Source organism: Sorex fumeus, unplaced genomic scaffold, assembly GCF_029834395.1.
Source record: "Sorex fumeus unplaced genomic scaffold, SorFum_2.1 ptg000122l, whole genome shotgun sequence".
Lineage (NCBI taxonomy): Eukaryota > Metazoa > Chordata > Mammalia > Eulipotyphla > Soricidae > Sorex > Sorex fumeus.
The window spans coordinates 28,773,700-28,793,291 of record NW_026606179.1 but is presented as its reverse complement, the minus strand read 5'-3'; the positions used below and the strand labels follow the sequence as shown (position 1 = coordinate 28,793,291).

At 51.8% G+C, this 19,592-nt stretch overlaps 1 protein-coding gene across 1 annotated transcript in view; it reads right to left on the bottom strand.

The window, feature by feature from the left end:
* The window catches only part of GPT2 (glutamic--pyruvic transaminase 2), a 38,199-nt gene extending 20,472 nt beyond the window's left edge, over positions 1 to 17,727 (bottom strand). Inside the window, exons 1-6 of the mRNA XM_056136166.1 lie at positions 17,575 to 17,727; positions 17,047 to 17,310; positions 7,497 to 7,586; positions 5,248 to 5,356; positions 1,543 to 1,673; positions 33 to 276 (exon numbers count right to left, since the gene is read on the bottom strand). Of these exons, the coding sequence (XP_055992141.1) occupies positions 33 to 276; positions 1,543 to 1,673; positions 5,248 to 5,356; positions 7,497 to 7,586; positions 17,047 to 17,289 (817 nt within the window). The 5' untranslated portion in view covers positions 17,290 to 17,310; positions 17,575 to 17,727. The remainder of the gene's footprint in view (positions 1 to 32; positions 277 to 1,542; positions 1,674 to 5,247; positions 5,357 to 7,496; positions 7,587 to 17,046; positions 17,311 to 17,574) is intronic.
* Between the last annotated feature and the right edge of the window lie 1,865 nt (positions 17,728 to 19,592).

Sequence of the window (19,592 nt, the reverse complement as noted above, 5' to 3'; positions counted from 1 at the left end):
CCAGGGAACTGAGGGGGAGGTGAAGCACGCACCTGTGGGATTCCCGGGGTTGATGATGCACAGCACCTTGGGGTTACAGTGGTTTTGAGCCTCCCGCACGGCACGCCGGAGCTCATTCACATCCAGGGCCCAGCAGTTCTCCTCATCCAGGTAATAGTTCACCTGGACAGCGTCAAACTCAGAGATGAGCGCTGAGTAGAGGGGATACTGAGGGATGGGGATCATCACACCCGTCCGTGACTTGCCACCTCCAGACACCAGAATCTTCAAGATGGTCTGCAAGAAAAAGACACACCTTCAGGAACATCGGCAACTCCCAGCCCCTGAGGGCTGACAGGAATGGCAACCCAGAAGACTCCAGGATGCAGCCTTTCACCTGCCACCCAGAGCTCGCTCTAACTTCCCCAACTCTCACTTTATCTCTAAAATGAGGCTGGCTGTGAGAAGGATGCAAAACAACATGTTTTGATGTTCTTAGTATAGAGCATGGCATAGAAAGACTCAATATTTATTAATATCTTTTTAAAGTGGTCTAAAGCAGTGATCCATAAACTGGCCAATTTTGCAAGTCATTCTGTATCACTGGAGTGGGCTCCTGGAATCTGTCTTGTCAGTAATTACCAGGGCCCAAGGCTGGAAAGGCCCTGGAAGAAAAAGGCATTGTTCGAATAAGATTTTTTAAAAAATACCCCCTGGCTACCACCAGGTGGCGCTTCCACCCGACGATCCCCTAAGTGCCCTGTAGAATTCCTGAGAAACCAGGGCCAAGAGAATCTTGAAGAGGATTGGCGGAGTGCTAATTCATTGAATAAGCCAAGCCCCCTTCTAGAAGACTCTACCCTTTCCACATAGTTTCTAGGTTCTTACTCAAGCCCCTTGCAGAAATGTCACCAGATTGAAAAAGTACAATGTCTTCATTCTTCTCAGTAAATTTTGAAGTCACTCACCCCTCTCCTCCAGGACTTCTGCCTAAACCCAGATTCTTGGGAATTGAGTGGGTACTGACTGACAGCAGGACACAGTAATAGATGTTATGGCAGAGGCCCAGAAGCTCAGAACTAGAGGCACAAGTGCCACCAAGGCTGCCTCAAAGCTGACAGGTCACTTACTGTCTCTGGGCCTTAGTTTCCTTGGGGGCTCCAATCAGAATTTAACACATTTGAAAGCTTATAGAAATGATTATAGCAGCCTTGGAGCTCAGGATAAGATCAGGATAATCTTGGAATTGGAGCAATAGCACAGCAGTAGGGCGTTTGCCTTGCACGGAGCCAGCCCGGCCAAGCCAGGTTCGATTCCTCCGCCCCTCTCTCTCAAAGAGCCCGGCAAGCTTACCGAGAGTTATCTCGCCCGCACGGCAAAGCCTGGCAAGCTACCCGTGACGTATTCAATATGCCAAACACAGTAACAACAAGTCTCAAAATGGAGACGTTACTGGGCCCGCTCGAGCAAATCGATGAACAATGGGAGGACAGTGTTTTAATCTCGGGAAAGGGGGGTTGGGAGGGTGAACCAGGGACAACCACATCAGCCCTTTATACGTACGATAATGCCATCACTAGCGCCAGTGGTTAGATATATGTTTTCAGGATCTGCAGGCACACCATCTCTCCTGGTCACGTAGGAAGCCACATCCTCTCGAATGCAGTTGACCCCCTGGCTAGCAGTGTAAGCTCCTGTAACACAGTAAATGAGATAGTCATAAGGGGCAAGATGTCGGCTCCACAGATCTGATGATACCCATATAATTATTCAGAGGGCTCTCAAGTGAGGTTAACTCCCACTTGCCTATCTATCGGGGCTTCACCCATTAATTCTCTCCACCATCCACCCACTTACTTCTCTGCTCATCCATCCATCCATCCATCCGTCTGTCCATCTGCCATCCATCTACCCACGCATCCGCCCTTCCACTCATCGACTCAGAACCTACTATATGCTAAGCGATATTCTATGCCCTGGTTTCTAGTAAATCAACTGGCCCATAACCCATTCGACCACCTCCTAGCTTATTCATATTCTATGACAATATAATAAATCAGTGCAGCTGAGATTATTATGTTTTTGTCAGTGTTGCCTACATGTTGCTAACCCCAAATGACACTTCTGGGCAGCTCCAGAAGTTGGAATCCCTACCCAGCACTAACCACAGCTCTCTGAGGTTTCTGGGCATGATTGTCCTGCTTCTACCCCACGTTAGCAATGCCATTTGGACTAAAATCTAGACCAATGTTTATATAAAGCACAAGACGTACTCCCTCTGGCAGAATACAAACTGATAAGGTAACTTCTCCGGAGAAAAGAACCAAGAGACTAGGTCAGAAGTGGGAGGCAGATTTTTCACTTCCTCTTTTTTGTGTTGTTTTTTATTTATTTTGGGCCATACCTGTGGTGCTCAGTGGTTACTCCTGGCTCTGCACTCAGGAATTACTCCAGGCAGTGCATGGGAGACCATCTGGGAGGTTGGGAGATCAAACATGGGCTGGCCATGTGCCAGGCAAGCACCCAACCTGCTATACTATTGCTCTGGCCCTTTTCACTCTTTTTTTTGGAGGGGAGATCACACCCAGCGATGTTCTGGCTCTGCAAATAGGAATTACTCCTGGCGGTGCTTGGGGGATCATATGGGATGCCAGGGATTGAACCCGGCTTGGCCGCGTGTAAGACAAAAGCCCTACCCACTGTACTACCGCTCCAGCCCCTTTTCACTCTTATCACTTGAATTTGATACCACAGTTAAAGAAAATAAACCCATCCCTTCTAAGGCTTAACCACAAGTAGGAGGCAAGATGGATCCCTGGTTAGTGGCTCCATGCTCAGAAATCTGCCAGTGCCCCCTGTTTCCTTCTGCCCTCTATCAATACTGCCCTCTATCAATATTTTATCAATATTTTCATTGTTGGGGGAGGGGCTCACCCAGTGGTACTGAGGGGGGAGAAATAAATGCATGTGATGCTGGGGATCAATCTCAGGGTCTGACAAAATGAAAAGGCATCTCTCCAGCCCTTGAGTCGTCCCCCTGGTCTCACCCCCTCTCTTCTCCTGCCCTCTCCTTCCCACCGGGGCCAGCCAAGGAGCCTCCCCGTCCCACCCACATGAACATGCAGGCCTTCCCCTGCTGAGTCCCCTGCTGCCGTGCTCCAGACCTCCCACCCGTTCCCTTCAGATCATTTTGTTATACTCCAAAAACCAGACTGATCCTTCGAGGCTCAGACCGAGAGACTCCCTCCAGGGGCCCACCCGAAAGATAAAGCCCCACCTCAACAGCGCCTGGCACACAAGGTGTGCTCCGGGGGTGTTGGACAAGGGCAGCTTCCATTCCCTAGGTGTGTCTAGCTTGAAGATAGTCACCCTCAGACCCACTTAAGATCCCGAGGATTAAGTTACTAGGCTGACAAGGGAGGCATCCATAATCGTTTGAAAGGTGTGATGGAAACGTGTCAGGGGAGCACCAAGGCCTTGCTTAATAATCTCCACTTGGGTTAGGGTGACCCTGAGCCACAACAATCTTTGCTGCTTCCTCTCACTTCAGTGGGCAGGACTGAAGCTGACACAGCAGCAGCCCTCCCAATCCCAGTCACGGGTCAAAGTTTCTCTACATCCTACAGGAGACGTTAGTGAACAGGTCAACTTTCTTCGAAAGCCCAAGGAGTACAAAGTACTCGTCGTTTAAGGGTGAGAGGAGAGAGAGAGAGAGAGAGAGAGAGAGAGAGAGAGAGAGAGAGAGAGAGAGAGAGCACCTTTGCCCATGAACTAGCATTAACTCAGGGTGGTTCCCGGACACCCTGAAGGCCAACTGTCCTCTGGCTGCAACACTCTCGGAAGGGGACCTTAGGTCTGGACTAACAACCCCATTGTCCCCAGCCCTTGCTGACAGCACACAAAGCCTTGCTGAAGCTTAATAAGTGGAATGAGCATCCTTCCACCTTCTCCAGACATTTTTCCCCAGAGGAAGCCCCCTGCCCACTTCTCGGCTGTGGCTTCTCAGAGTCCCAGGCCCACCTGCTGGTTCCCTGAGAAGCCCCTTTTCCTCTGGTTCCCCATGGGCTATGGGGCTGCTCTCAGACTGCCTGCGATGAAGGCCTTGCACACATGGCACTGGCTCATATACCATCCAGGCTGGCAAACAGGGAAACTGGGGGTACTCTGACTTCAAGGGGCACAAGGGGTGGCCACGGGGCAAGGGGTAAGCAAAGGCTCTTGAAACAAGGCAAAAGCAGAGCAAAGGGAGAAGAAAGGCAGAGAGATGCTATGAGAGATCAAAGCGGGGGGCTAATCCCCCACTGAGAAAGCCACAAGAACCCCTGGCCCACGTTCCAAAATCTTCAGGCACATGTCCTCAAAATACTCCAAGAACAACAGCCGGTGGATGGGAGCCAACCCCTCGTGCAGGACTTAGGCAGAGGTACTGGGCAAAAGTTAACAGAAAAAAAAGAAAATAAGATGAGAACAAAGTGTCAAAGGCCTAGACCCTGGAAATCCACCTTGGCAGGGAAGGGAAAATATCATGTTCACCTCCCCCGGAGTCTCACATATTTGGCCCCCTTCTACAGGGCCCTCGAGGGCTTGGCTTGTGCCTTCCTGAAGGCCCTCAGCAGAGAATGGACAGTGCAAAGGGGGAGAAGTGCTGTTAAAATGAAAACACCCAGAGCTGGAGCGATAGCACAGCGGGTAGGGCGCTTGCCTTGCACGCAGCCGACCCAGATTCAATTCCCAACATCCCATGTAGTTCCCCAAACATTACCAGGTGTAATTCCTGAGTGCATGAGCCAGGAATAACCCCTGAGCATCGCTGGATGTGGCTCAAAGAGCAAAAAAATTAAAAAATTAAAAAATTAAATTGCCCAAAGTGGAGGAAAGCGCCTCCCATCACGTCTTCCCCAGCAATCAACCCCCACACCCGGGCCACGGGGACACATGCCCAGATCTGGGGACCCTCAGACTCAGAGGCAGGTGCTCCCAGCCAGTCCTTGGTCAAACTGTCAGCTCTAGCAAAAGGCCTCAGAGGCTAGCCAGCCTGACTTCAGGCAGAAAACTCAAATCCAGTCACCTGGAGGCCTCCTGGGCGCCCTCCTGGGTTCAGCACACAGGAGGCTAACCCGCGCAGCTGGGGACACCTGTGCCACTTGTGCCTCACCCCCCCCCCCCCCCCCCACACGCACATGCTCCCTGGCACACACAACTCTCTCGTCAGCTGGTGACACCACCGTGACTCTCTGTCTCCTGGGACCCGGCAAATCAGGGCCTCACCCAGGCTGTTCCCGCCACAACCCTGAAGGATCCGCCGGGCTCGTTTCTTAGCATCTTCTGGGAAGCTGGGGCTGTCCAACAGGTTTGGGTAGGTGCAGAGCGCCACCACCTGGGGGAACAGAGGCGCGGCTGGACTCCCAGCAGGCCCCCCACCCGCCCCCCACCAGGAACCCCCAGGAGCGGACAAAGGACAGGGAGCTAGAGACAGTGTGGAGAGAGATGACAGCTTAGAGGGCTCTGTCCCGTGTCGGTACCAGGAGGAGAGACTGTGGGACAGAAGGGGCAGCAGCATCCGGGTGTAGGGCCCCTCCCCCCCAGAGGTGGGGAACGGAATGACGTTGCCCCTCGAGGCCATGAAGAGCAGCAGCTCCCACGCCAGGGCCGCAAGAACAGGGGTCTCCCAAGCAGGGCCCCTGGGCTACGCCGACAGGAAGCAGGGCTGCACAGACCCCTCCTACTACACCGGGGCTCCCTCACCTCCCATGCAGGGCCCGCTCCCCTTTTCTTGCCTTCACCCCCACTTCCTGGACAGAAGTGAATTCCAGCTGACTTTCTTGCCTCTGTAACAGCGAACACCACCCTAACCTCACAAATTAAAGAGGATTAAGCAAGGAAATGTTTGCAAAAGCACAGGTAACCACCCCCCTGCCCCCAGTTCTCTGGGCAAGTCTAAGCTGGCAGCTCAAGAGCTGTCCCAGGAGCATCTGGGGGGTGAGGGGTGGGGGGCGGGGGAGGGCTCACTGTCCTGACCCGGGCTGAGTGACTCGGAGTACTGTTCCTCTTCCTTTAAACACTGTGCAGTGACCCGCTCTGCCCTCCCCCAGGGACACGGGTGAAGCAGGAAAGGCTGGCGCTAGATCTGGATTGTCAGGCTGCCTGAATCAGGGCCCTGCTCGCACTGAGAGGCCACCGTCTCTCTCTCTCTCTCTCTCTCTCTCTCTCTCTCTCTCTCTCTCTCTCTCTCTCTCTCTCTGCGAAGGCTGCATTTCCAGGAGAGCTGCCAGGGCAAGGGGCACCCTGACCCCCTCCCTCCACTTCCCTGGCAGAGCTGCCATCCCTGCTCTTCTCCTCAGGGACCCGGGTGGGGCCTCGGGTATACTCACGGGCCCCTGTCATGTTCCTTGGTCACAGGAGAGGCAGCCTCTCAGGCCATGCCAGTCTCCTCCCTGACCCCCTGAGAGAGGCCGCTGAAGGCCTGCAGGCTGAAACCCTCAAACTTCCTGCTCAGAGAGCAGGTGCCCTCTTCTTCACATCAGCCCAGGCAGCAGAAGACCAAAAAAGACACTTTCCCAGCTCGCCCCAGCCCAGAACCTTAATCCCACTCGGGGTCCTTACAGCTCAGGTCTGGGCCCTAGTCCTTCTAGGAAAGGATCTGGGGGGTGAGGAGGTGGGCAACACACTCTGCAGTGCTCAGGGATGATTCCTGGCTCTGTGCTCAGGGACCGCTCTTGGAGGTGCTCAGGGGACCATCTGCCTGCCTGGGTCAGCTGCACACAAGATAAGTGTGTTACCCTTGTACCATCTCTCTGGCCCTAGACAAGGCTTCCTGCTATAGCAGGCCCCTAGCCTCTCTGTCCCGGTGGCTGTATGGTCTCCTCCCTCCTATTTCTCCCCCTCCAGCCCACCAATCCCACAGTTTTGACTCATGTGGTACCCCTGTGCTGACTGACCATACTGATAAACTAAAGCCTGCCTCCTCCCGAGCCTCAGGCCTGAGCCAGGCAGTCAAACCCGAAGCACCCACAGTTGCTCCCAGCCATGGGGCCAGGGGCCGAGCTCAACATTCCACCTACCAAAACTCCCGACCCACCTGCTGCCTTGGAGACTGCCCTGGTGACTCCTTTCTCAAAGCCACCGGGCTGGTCAGTGTAGCCAGCACTCAGCGCTGGGGCGTCTCACTCAGGAAGCCGGACCTGAACACACCTCCCAGCCCTTGGGCCTCTCCCAGGGCTTGTCCCTACAATGCTGTCACCAGCTCAGCCTGAAACCCAGCACGCAGGACTCAGCACTTTTGCACAAGCCTCCCCGGGGGGCCTCGAGGAAGATTCCCCAGACAGGGCTTGGGAGGGCAGGAACTAAGAGACGGCAGACCAGAGGGTGATGCTGTTTAAGTAGCACCTTCCAGTGGGATTCTGGGGCCTGCAGTGTCCTATCAGGGCGGATGGATGAGCAGATGAGCAGGCAGAAGGGAGAGGTGCAGCCTGGTCTCCAAGTCCCCTCGTCTCCCCTGGTATCCCAGGACAGCTCACCTGTCGGAGGAAGGTGATTGGTTGCTGGCCCATGGCATGGGCATCCCCGATGTTGGCACGGATGACTTCAGTGAACGGCTTTTTGATACCCTGAGCAGAGAGAAAGCAACAGGTGGTGACTAAGCAACTTCCAGGCCCTGGACCCAGACTCTGTCTCCTACAGGATATAATAAGCAGCCCTATTTCGAGCCTTGCCAGGTGTCAGGCAGAGTGCCAAGTCCCTGGCAGGCCCAGTCCCACTTAACCTTCACCATCACCCCACAAGGAAGACCTAGTTATAATCCTATTTATAAACAAGGAAACCGGGGTTCTAAAAGTTTAAGAAATGCTCTCGTAACACATAATTGATAAATACAGTAATCCATTCTTCCTCAGCCACTATTTTGGTTTCACGGTTTCAGTTATTACCCACTGTCAACCATGGTCCAAAAATATGACACAATAAGGTGTTTTTAAAAGGGAGCAAGAGGGAAGGAGGGGAAAAAAAGGTAGAAAAAAGCAAATACCTAACTTTTATGGTAATATAGTATTATACTTGCTCTATTTTACAAAGGCTTATTACTGCTAGTCTTTTCTAGTGTCCAATATACAAACTGAACTTTATCATGGGTATATGTAGTGCGTGGCTGAGTACATACTCTGCATATTTCCACAGTCTATATCCCTAGGGGTTTCAGGCAGCTGCCCCTGAGGGATAAGGGTGGGGAGCTACTGTGCTGAAATTCCAATCAGACTCCAAGATCACTCGTGATCTGCAGTTTTCCACTTTTCACCAAACTTTTCTGAAGTAGCTGCAGGTACATGCCTCACTGTGATTTTTCAGGAATGTCCAAAGGAGGGATGAGATACACCAGGGACGTGGCTCCATGGGGAGCACCTGCCCTCAGGCATGAGGTCATGAGTTTGATCCCCAGCACCGAGACACACACACACACACACACACACACACACACACACACACACACTCCATCGCAACTGAGCGTATGAGCTCCAGCACCCCAGAACCAGATGTGGGAACACCACAACCAGAGTGTGTGAGCACCATGACCAACAGGTACACCCCAGGTTACTGCACCAACAGCAAAGGGAAGAAAAAGCATCAGGAATGAGGGAAGGTAAACAGAGACTTAGAAGCTGATGTGCTGGGAGGCGGCAGGGTTGCACAGCAGGGGGAGGCTCCCACGGTCCCTGGCTCCCTGCCACCAAGTGCACCCCTGCCTCATAAAACTAAGCAACTGGCCAAGGGACAGCACAGCCACTGGCCTCCAGAAAACACAGAGAAGCAGGGCCTTTCAGGGTTGCTCCCATGAAACTCCCCCCAACTGCCCCCCACCCCTTTTAAGGATAAAAAATACAATCTGATTTTTCACTTTAAAAAAAATTTTTTTAAGTTTTTTTCCTTTTTATTCTGGAGAAGCTCATGTTCTCTCTTGAACACATATTCCTCTCTTTCTCCCCCTTCACATCTTTCTAAGTAAATTTCATTCACTAAAAACCATCCTGGGTTTGAGTGATGATTGAGAAGGTAAGGTGCTTGCCTTGCACATGGCTAACCTGGGTTCAATCCCCAACATCCCATATGGTCCCTGAGCACTGCCAGGAGTATTTCCTGAATGCAGAGCCAGGAGTAACCCCTGAGCATCTCTGGGTGAAACTCAAAAAGCCTAAATAAATAAATTTAAAAAACTAAAGACCATTTTGCTTCACAAAAAAAGAAGGAAGGAAGGAAGGAAGGAAGGAAGGAAGGAAGGAAAGAAAGAAGGAAGAAAGAAAAAGAAAAAGCATCAGGAATGAGAATACTGGCTGAAGGGCAAACCAAAAACACTGCCAGGAGTTAGCACAGAAAAGAGAGGCAGGGAGAGGAAGGAGGGACAGGCTGACAGTCACATCTCTGAAGGTTGGGTAGGGACTGAATGATCCATTGCTGTACAGGAAGTTAACAGTTCGAATGGAGCGAGGTGAGGATCTGGGAATGGGGGTCCCATAGAGCTCCCTGGACAACACAGAATTAGCCCCTAGAAGACTTAGAATCAACAGCAGGTTCAAGCACCTCCCAAGGTGCCTGAAGGGATTATCCGAGTCAACCAGTATGAAAGCTTGTCAGAGTATAAACATTATCATCTTACAAAGCTGGGCTAGGAACAGGTCTCAAAGGTCAGAGTGGAGAAAGAAGGCAGGCAGAGCGCAGAGGCGGGTCCAGCCAGGGCTGGCCATCTTCCTGTCTCCAGCTGCCCTTCCCCAAAAGCTTCCTAATTACAATTTGTTTTCCATTTGTTTGCTTTTGGAGAACAGCTTGCGGTGCTCAAGGCTTACTCCTGGCTCTGTGCTCAGAAGTGACTCCTGCTGCTGCTCAGAGGACCATAGGCGGTGTCGGTGATGGAACTGGAACCAGCCATGGGCTAGGCCAACACCTCAACCCCTAGATAGCGTCTATGGCTTGAGACAAATTTTTTTTTCTTTTCGGGTAACACCCGGCAATGCACAGGGGTTACTCCTAGCCCATGCACTCAGGAATTACTTCTGGCGGTGCTCGGGGGACCATATAGGATGCTGGGAATCGAACCCGGGTTGGCTGTGTTCAAGGCCCTACCTGCTGTGCTATCACTCCAGCCCCTTGAGACAAATTTTAATGGGATGATTCTATGGTTGTGAGAGTGTCTTTTTATTTTCAACTTATGCAATGTGCAAATGAAAGCAACTTCAAGAAACTTTCCTTCTAAAATTCAGTCATAATCAACCTAAATAAAAACCAGTGGACTTAAGACATGAAAGCAGCTGCCAAATAAGTGTTCCTGACTGATCCTGTTTGCCACCCCTAACCCCTCCTAAGTAGAAATTCTCCAGCTGTTTCTGGAGTGAAGAGGGCCTGGTTGGGGGGTGGGGGGGGAGGGAGGAGCAGGACACAGCCCAAAAGCAGCCCTGCACCTGCATAAACAAGCCTGGTAAATCTTCAAAAGTGGTTCTTCAAGTAAGCGGGCGGGGGAAAGTCCTTTTATTTCCTTGTTCTCTTTTCTGTTGAGTTCAGGGTTGGCCAATATGGAGCAAGGTGCTTGAGGCCAATGGAGAACCCAGGTTTTCCTGGAACCAGGACGCAGCTCTACCCATAGCTGCAAGGCTAGGGCAGGGTGTGAACAGCCACAGTGTGTGGTCTCAGGGCTCACCCGACATGCAGGACCCAGGAAGGCCGAGGCGAGAGGAGGGACTCGGCCATTGTGTGCAGGAGAGGGACAGGCTTGACCCACCCCTTGGCACCAGCCTGGGCTCTCATCCCAGAGCCATCTGTTAGCCTGACTGAATCCACTGAGACCTGGCCAGCTAAACGCAGGTGATCTCCATGGTGTGGGCACAGTCCATTCTTTACTAAGGCGTAAATCTGCCATAGGCCAGGGTCAGAAAACACCCTGCAGCTATACACCTTGGCCTACCCAATGCAGGCAAGAGAATAATGTCTGGAACTGAGCCCTGAATTTCTGTCCCTGCCACTGCCCTGCACTGCAAAACTCACCCGAGTTTGCCAACAAGCCTGGGAACACTGAGCACTCCCTTTCTGGGATCGGAGGAGATCCTGAACACTCAGCTCTGATGGATGAGCGGGGGGATGGGCAGCTGGCACCCTTGAATGTGCAAGTCAACCAGCTGACCAACCAAGGGCCACCACATAGAGGAGAATGTTCTGGGCAGACTCCTGTGAGTCGGCACCCATTCAAGGTCTACATGCATTGGGAAATGCCCAGGGGCCAGTGAGCAGACTCCAGCCACAGTGATTCCTGGCAGGCACAATGGTGGCCTCATCTCAGCCCAGCTCCTAGAACCTGCCAGGTCAGCACACAGTGCCCTGGGTCCCTTTCCCAGCAGCCTGGAGCCCGCCTGCCTAATCTGTGGAGCCCTAGCCAAAGATCGGACCCATGAGGGCCCACCACCCAGCTCAAGTAGGAAATCAAGGGTGTAGACCTCCAGGCCCTGAGGATGCATGTATGAAGTTGCCATTGTCCTTCTCAGCTCACAAGCCCAGCAGCATCATGGGGTCAAGGGGCAAATAGGACTCTAACAGGGACAAAGCAGTTTCCTCCAGCCAGGGATGACTCTGGTCTTGTCATAGGCTATGTAGGCAGGAAGGTTTGGTAGGGCTGCTACTTCTGTAAAACCTTCCTCTTACTCAACAAACACAGCAACTGCTTGGATAATGCCATTTTCATGAGAACATAGAGGAGAAAACCTAGTCCTAGCCAATGATGAATGAAAAGATGTTATTCAAAGACCTACTCTGGTTCAATGTTTTCAAAGTCTAAGAACCTGTCCACAGCATTGAGGATGTATCTCTCGTGCCCCAGGACAGAACTCAGTGAGTCCGGGATTCTGAACAGTTAGAACTGAGCACAGGCAAGGGAGAAGGCACGGCAGGTTTCCTCCCCTCTCGGCGCCTCCAGACCAGAAAAACCATGTGAAAAGAACCAGAGACAGGGCTGGAGTGATAGCACAGTGGATAGGGTGTTTGCCTTGCACGTGGATGACCTGGGTTCGATTCCCAGCATCCCATATGATCCCCCCAGAACCGCCAGGAGTGAAGCCTGAGTGCAGAGCCAGGAGTAACCCCTGTGCATCATTGGGTGTGACCCAAAAATTAAAAATAAAATAAAATAAAAAAAGAATCAGAGACAATAGGGCGGGACGGGGGCAAGGAGGTCACACTAGAGCAGAAGTTCTACAGAGATCTCCAGAAGAAAGCGCCAGAGACTAATCCCAATTAGACCCCCAAACAGGTATCTTTTACAGATGAGGAAATTGCATCTCAGCAGAAGGTTTGGCAGTGACTATTATGGAAAGACAAGCAAAGCTGGAAGAAAGCAAGCCAAGCTATTTGTGACACTGCCTGAGCTAAGGTGGGATTCCATGAGCAAAGTTTCCGAACCTGCAGCAGGGAAAGCTGGGGACCAGTGGTAGAAATGGAGATTCCGGGGGAAAAATAGGGATGATGTGAATGAACTCTAAGTAATAATTCATGATAACAAGGCATCTCACAGATCACATTCCCAGACTCAGGAAGCCTCAAGAGGAAGGAAAGGCACGGGACCATAGGTGTGTCTCCTCAAGCAACTCTCACTTGGAGACAAAGTCCCAAGTACAGGCTGGAGAGAAAGTACAGTGGGGAGGGCACTTGCCTTACACGTGGCTGACCAGGGTTCAACCCCTGGCATTCCATAGGGTTCCCTGAGCACCACCAGGAGTACTTCCTGAGTGCAGAGTCAGGGGTAACTCCTGAGCATTGCTGGATGTGGCCCCAAAACCAAAACTAAAACCACCACAACAAAAAATCCCCCAAACAAGAAAACTTCCAAGCCCTCTATATCAGGGACAAGGCTCAGTGGTAGAATGCAAGCCGTGCATAAGGAGTCTAACCAGCTGCTGGTCTTTCAAAGTATTGTCACTGACCTTTCATAGCACTGTATAGCATGTCCTCCCATTGTTCATCAATTTGCTCGAGCAGGTCCAGTAACGTCTCCATTGTGAGACTTGTTACTGTGTTTGGCATATTGAATACGTCAAAGGTAGTATGCCAGGCTTTGCCATGCAGGTGAGATACTCTCGGTAGCTTGCTGGGCTCTCCGAGAGGGACGGAGGAATCAAACCTTTCATAGCAGTCTTTAAATTGTTACATCTTACAGAAGAATAAACTGAGGCCAAAGTCTCTGATTAACTAGTTTGAGGCCCACATCATATAAAAGACAAAAACCAGGATACAGGTTAGGGGAGACGTGGGCAAGATGGGTAGGTAGAGGATTCATCCCACAGAGAGCCAATTCTATAAATTATTTTAAAGTAGCATCTAAATTCCAGAGAAAATGACTGATAAAATTGCACCACCTGGGCAGGAGAGATAGTAAAACAGGTTGAGTGTTTGCCTTGCATACAGAAACCCAGGTTCTATCACTGGCACCCCATATATATGGTCATCCAAACTCTGTCAGGAGTGATCCTTGAGTACAAAGCTGGAAGTAAGCTGTGAGCACTGCAAGGTATGGCCCCAAAATAAACAAACAAAAAGATTTTACCACCAGTGCTTAAAAACCCAAGGTTTCTAATCTTAGTTCCTTAGGTAACAATAACAATCAATGTATTACAGCATCCAATAAAGGGCTGAATGTTTTTTACCACTTCACTGATGTTCAGATTCGAGAAACACTAGCAGTAGTAATCGGTTTTCCTGTTTCTGAATGTTTGTCCCACCAGCAACTACTTTTACAACTAGAAGTAAAGTCATTCCTTTCTTCAATTGTGCAACCTGCTCCCCTCCCCCAACAAAGCAAAGGAAAAGCAAGTAGGTTGATAAAGAACTGACAGATCTTTTCAAAACTCCTTACTAATTGCAGCTTATTTTTACATGCTGTTTCCAATGAGCACCAGGCTCTGAAAAGCCGAGACAGGTTCTTTCCCTTGGGGCTGTCGTTAGGAAGAGGGTATCCCTGAGACATCCCAGACTCAGTCTGGAGACTCTTACATCCACTAAACCCAGCTCCCCTTCTCCTTATCACTCTCCTGGGCATCCTCCACACTTTTCAGAAAAGGATGGGATTCACTGTGCCAGCCATCCACCAGGGTAAACACTACAGCCATGCATCCAACTGAACAGCCAGAAGTATTTGCAGAGCACTTGGTGAAATGATCCCATGAGACAGCATTAGGGCCTTGGCACCATTTCAGGCCCAACACACCTTTGGCTAGATGAGGAGATAAAAAACTCTACATGGGAGGAACCCTGCATCTAGGGGTCAAGTCTCTCATTTTATAGATTAGCCCAGAGAGGCTGGAACGCCCGTACCAAGCCACTCTGCTCCCTACAAATGCTTACCTATTCCATCCTAATCAAACGGAACCCTTTATTCCCATCCAATTTTCATCAATAAAGCTCAAAACAGAGGTAGAAAAACAAAGCTGTGAAAGTCAGCCCAGGGAGGAAGGGAAGAATTAAGGGTGGAAGGAAGCAAATGGGAACAATGGCTCCTGAGAATAAAAGGTGTTGGTGATGCTATGCTGTCTTGACTCCATCTCCAGCATATAGAGCCAGGAAACTGAGATGAGCACAGAACTAGAGGAATAAGACTGAAGCAAAGTACCCAAAACTGTAGATGGTCAAAAAAGAGGTCTTTATCCAGGGCAGCACCTGGGGTTTAGGCCCCTGTCCAAAACATCCTGGTGTCTGTCCAAACCCAATAACCAGGTAATGTGCCTCAAATAACTCCCTGCTGAAACCGTTATTCAGTCTCTTTACTTCCCTCCAGAATGTGGCACCATGAAGTCCAGAGCCCAACACAGAAGCCTCCTGTCTACCTCCTTTCCCAGTCATCTTCCATATTCCGTGCCACCCAAGCCCTTCCCCAAATGCCCCAACCATTCCGGCCTTCTCTTCTTGCTCACAGCCCTGTTCCCACCATAGAATATCTCGTTTCTTCTCAGCCGATTCAAAACTCCCACCAAAGCCTTAAAGAACTGGGGGAGGAGAGGCTCGGGGATAGCACAGCACGAGGCTCAGCTCCTTGAGGCAAAGACAACAGCTCTTTCCAACCTAAGCAATTTTATACATCACAGAAACTACACCCAAGTTTGCTACTTAGCAAAAGGCAATCCCAGGAACACCTGTCACCTCTGGAACCAGGGAAATCAACTTTAAAGGGATGGACCAGGGGCTGGAGAGATAGTACCGTGGGTAGGGCATTTTGCCTTGCACACGCCGACCCAGGCTCAATCCTCGACATCCCACACGGTACCCCATGCAATGCCACAAGTAACTCCTAAATGCAGAGCCAGGAGTAATCTCTGAATATGACCCAAAAGCTAAAAAAGAAAAAAAAAAAGAGATGGATCAGGAATAATCTCATCTCAGCTTAGGTTTTACAGGAAAACAATTATCTCGGAAGGCCTGCTCCAGTCTGCACCACATATCAACAAAGAACAAAGTGACAGAAATCCATGTGCAGGGCCAGAGATATAGTACTGTGAGTAGGGAGCTTGCCTTGCACTCAGCTGACCTGGTTTTGATCCCCGGCATTGCATATGGTCCCCCAAACAATGCCAGAAGTAAATTCCTGAGAGCAGTGCCAGGAGCAAGCCCTGAGCACCCCAGGTGTGGCCCAAACACACACACACACACACACACACACACACACACACACACACAGACACACGGTGGGGGCGGAGGTAGGGAAGAGAAAGAAAAGAAAAGAAATCCACATTCTCTGCTCTGGCCATCCTTTGGGTGAGGCAGACACAAAACGACTCAACTTTCTATGGGCCAAGGTGTAAACTTAGCCCTGTCAGGCGTCAGAGGATGACACTGGTCTCTGACATGCCCAGGTCACTGTTTTGAGTCAGCGGAACTGGGTGTCCCAACAAGGTAACAGCAGGCTATGAGCTCATCAAACTCCCCAGTCCCCAGGGCAATGGGCGACAAGTGTCACAGTTCCAATGTTACATCCTCCCACATATTCAAGTAGACACTAAGTGACCAACTACTTCTACCACCACCCAACCCCAGGGCCCCCGTATCTGGTTCTGGGAGCAGACTCAAGAAACCCTGCCGACCACTCCCGCTCTGGGTAAGATCTTGAGCAAGCAGCTGGGTAACTATTTCATCAGCTCCCAACAAATCTTTCAAGTGTTTACTTTTTTTGTTGTTTTTTTTTACATTGCCTCTCTTGACTCTGCCTCTTGTGTGCCAGCCAGATTAGAACTCTGGCGTTACAGGGCTATCTCAAAACACTTCTGCTACTACCCCAGCTGTCCAGAAGGCGGACATTACTCCTGGGTGTGTTGGTCACTTTCTGGGTAGCTAGGGAGACAAGCCAAGATTTCAGCCAGTCAGTCACCAAGACAAAGAAAGACCCAGGGCCCCCGTGCCAAGGGTCTGAGGCCCAATTAGGAGAAGCCGAGTCCTTAGAGAACAAGTGTGGCCCTTGATCAAGGTACCATAAGAGTGTAAAGGGAATTGTGCAGGATTCTCCCCACCGTCCCAACTTTACTCAGGGAATCATGACAAGCAAAGGTCCCTAAGGTTTCAGACGCTGAGGAGGGAACAAAAAAAACTTCAGGAACAGACAGGAGGAGTCTACCAGCTTTCCTCCTGCACACTCCGAACCTTCCTCCAACTTCCACCCAGCACCGACATTCCTCCACTGACTTTCTTCAAAGTATTCACTGTCTGAAACCCTCTTGTTTATTTTCGTTACTGTTACCTTCCAACACCCCCCCCCCACCCCCTCCGCCTTAGTTCCACACGGGTCAAGCAGCCACATAACGGGCACTGGCACCATAATAATGGGATGGATGCAAGTCAACAAGTGACCGTGCCTTCAGGACCTTACTCTGTGCCAGAGGCTGGGCACTAGTGGGTGAAGGGATGGGAAGACGGCATTCTCCGGTTTAGCCAAGCTTGGCTGAAAGAGCTGGCCGTGGGATGGGGAGAAGAACAGCTGCTGCTCCGCCGCCGCCGCCCCCCGCCCCCCGCCCCAGGTCTTCTTGTCCCTCCAGCCCCGCGGAACCCCGCGCCCACGCTCACCCGCCGCAGCTCCTTCTCGATCTCCCCGGCCTTGAGCACGATGGGTCCCCGCACCGCGTACTCCAGCGCCTTCACTTGCGGGTTCATGGATTCCAGCGTGAGGATGCGCTCTTGCGGGCTCCGCTCGGATCGCGTCCTGAAGACCGCCGAGGCCTTGGCGGCCGCGCTGCTCTGCCTACGGCTCCAGGGGCCCGGGGTACGGGGGCCGCAGCCCCGCCGGGCCAGCGCCAAAGCCCGCTGCATCGTTCGCCCGTCCAGAGAAACCTTGGCACAAAATAGAAGGGATCAAACCTATTCGCGCACAGCATCCGGCGGGCACCGACCGGTCCCCCCCAGCACCACCCGCTCCATCTCCTCCCCGGGCCCCGCAGCCCAGCCAAGGGCTCTTGGCGCGAGCAATGTCAGCCCGGATCAGGGCTATAGGTGCCCATCCCCCGGCGACCCGAACCCTTCGCCGCGCCGCTGCAGTCACGTCGCGGCACAGCCGCTTCGGCCAAGGCTGCGCCCGCAGCCACACATGCAACGTGCCTGGCGCCGCCGGACCTCTCCTCTCGCCGCGCTCGACTAGCACGGCCGCCTGGAGCTGCTCGCGGGTTCTGCCGCCTGCAGCAGCATCTCAGCGCCGGGTGACCGTACCACCCAGCCCCCTGCGGCTCACACACCCACCGCCCGCTAGTACCGCCCCGGACCGGCCCGCTGCCTCCTGGACTTTGTAGTTTAGTTTTTCCCTCCGCGGCACGTGTGCCCGTCTGAAGGAACTACAAGTCCCATGGTGCACCGCGCCAACCCGAGCTGGGCGGGCGAGAGGCGGGAACCCCGGGGCTGGCTCGGCCCGGAGCTGGGCGGGCTCTTTGTCCAGCCTGAGGGGTTAGAGAGCCTCGCGGGGGCCGGGCAGGAGGCCAGGCGGGGGCCGGACAAGGGGGGATGTTCTGTTTGCTGGCGAGAGTTCTTTGCAGTTTCTTCCCGTAGGCGAGAGCCTCCCCACTTTCTTCCCCTCCTCCCAACACCTGCAAGGACGCAGTCGGCGAGGTGGTGCAGTTCTCGCCCAGGGTTTCATCATGCAGGGCCAAACCCTGGCAGCGACTGAGCTGGGAGGATAGGGAGAGGGGGCTGATTTGGGGGGACTTGTCTGCGAGCTGCTGAAACGTCAGTTTCCCTGTCTGCAAAACGAATCTGGTATACAGCTCCCACGGGTTGCTGAGATTGAAGGACCCCCCCCCCCTCCAGCCCCCACCCCCGGGTTTACCTGGTTCTCGTTTGCCAGAGCTTTTTCTGAGCACTCCATATAGGAGAACCTTCTCTAATCTTAAGCTCCGCCCAGTGTCTGACACATCTTTTTTTGGTGGGGGGGAGGGGGGTCACACTCCGCGGTGCTCGGGGGTTACTCCTGGCTCTGCACTCAGGAATTACTCCTGGCGGTGCTCGGGGGACCATATGGGATGCTGGGAATGGAACCCCTGTCGGCCCCGTGCAAGGCAAACGCCCTCCCCGCTGTACTATCACTCCCGCCCCATCTGATACATCTTAATTGAATACTTTTGACTGGGTTGTGATCTGCATCCCTCATTAACTATGCAAGCTTCTGAAGGGAAGGGCATTTACTTGCTCATGGGAGTCTCGGCACCTTTAAGGCTTCACGGCACATATGAGGCACTCAGTACATCTTTATTGAAAAATGAATGCTTAGCACAGGTAACTATTTTTAGCAAAGGTATCTCCAGGCAAAGATTTCCTGGCTCACCCAGAGGCAAAGCAGGGCAAGAGCAGGAATGAAAGCCATGGTTTCTAACTCACACCAAAACTGACCGAAAGAATGTGGGAAAAAACCACTTCCCCTCTCCAGACCTCACATTTTCTTTTTGGAAAATAAATGGAATAAAATGACCTTTAAGTTCCCTTTCTGTCTCAAAAATTCTGCTTCTAGATGTTTTCAGGTGGAAAATACAATGCAGAGTTCCCTTGCCCCAATTAATATCTCTCATATTAGGTTTGTGAAAGCAGCGGGCAGAAAACACTTTAAAAACACAGTATTTGGGGGACTGGAGTGATAGTACAGCGGGTAGGGCACCGCCAGAAATAATTCCTGAGTGTAGAGCCAGGAGTAACCCTTGTGCATCACCGGGGTGTGACCCAAAAAACCAAAAACAAAGCAAAACAAAAACATAGCATTTGGGGCTGGAGAGATAGTACAGCGCTTATCTTTCATACAGCAGACCCAAGTTCTATTTTGAGCATCCCATATACTCTCTTGAACCCCAGTAGGAGGAATTCCTGAGCACAGCCCAGTGTGGCCCCCAAACAAAAATAAATCAAAACATACCATTGATACTGGAGATATAGTTCAGGGGTTAAGGTGCTTACATAACATGCAGGCACCATGGAAGGTCCTTAGAGTAGCCCCTGAGCACCTTTAGTGTAACCCAAAGAACCAAACCCAAACCGAACAAAAGCAAGATACAGGCTTAAGATCTTAGAAAATCTGTTTGAATATAGGTGCATACAACTTCATACTACTTGGCTGACTTTGAGCTTATTAGGCATTAAAA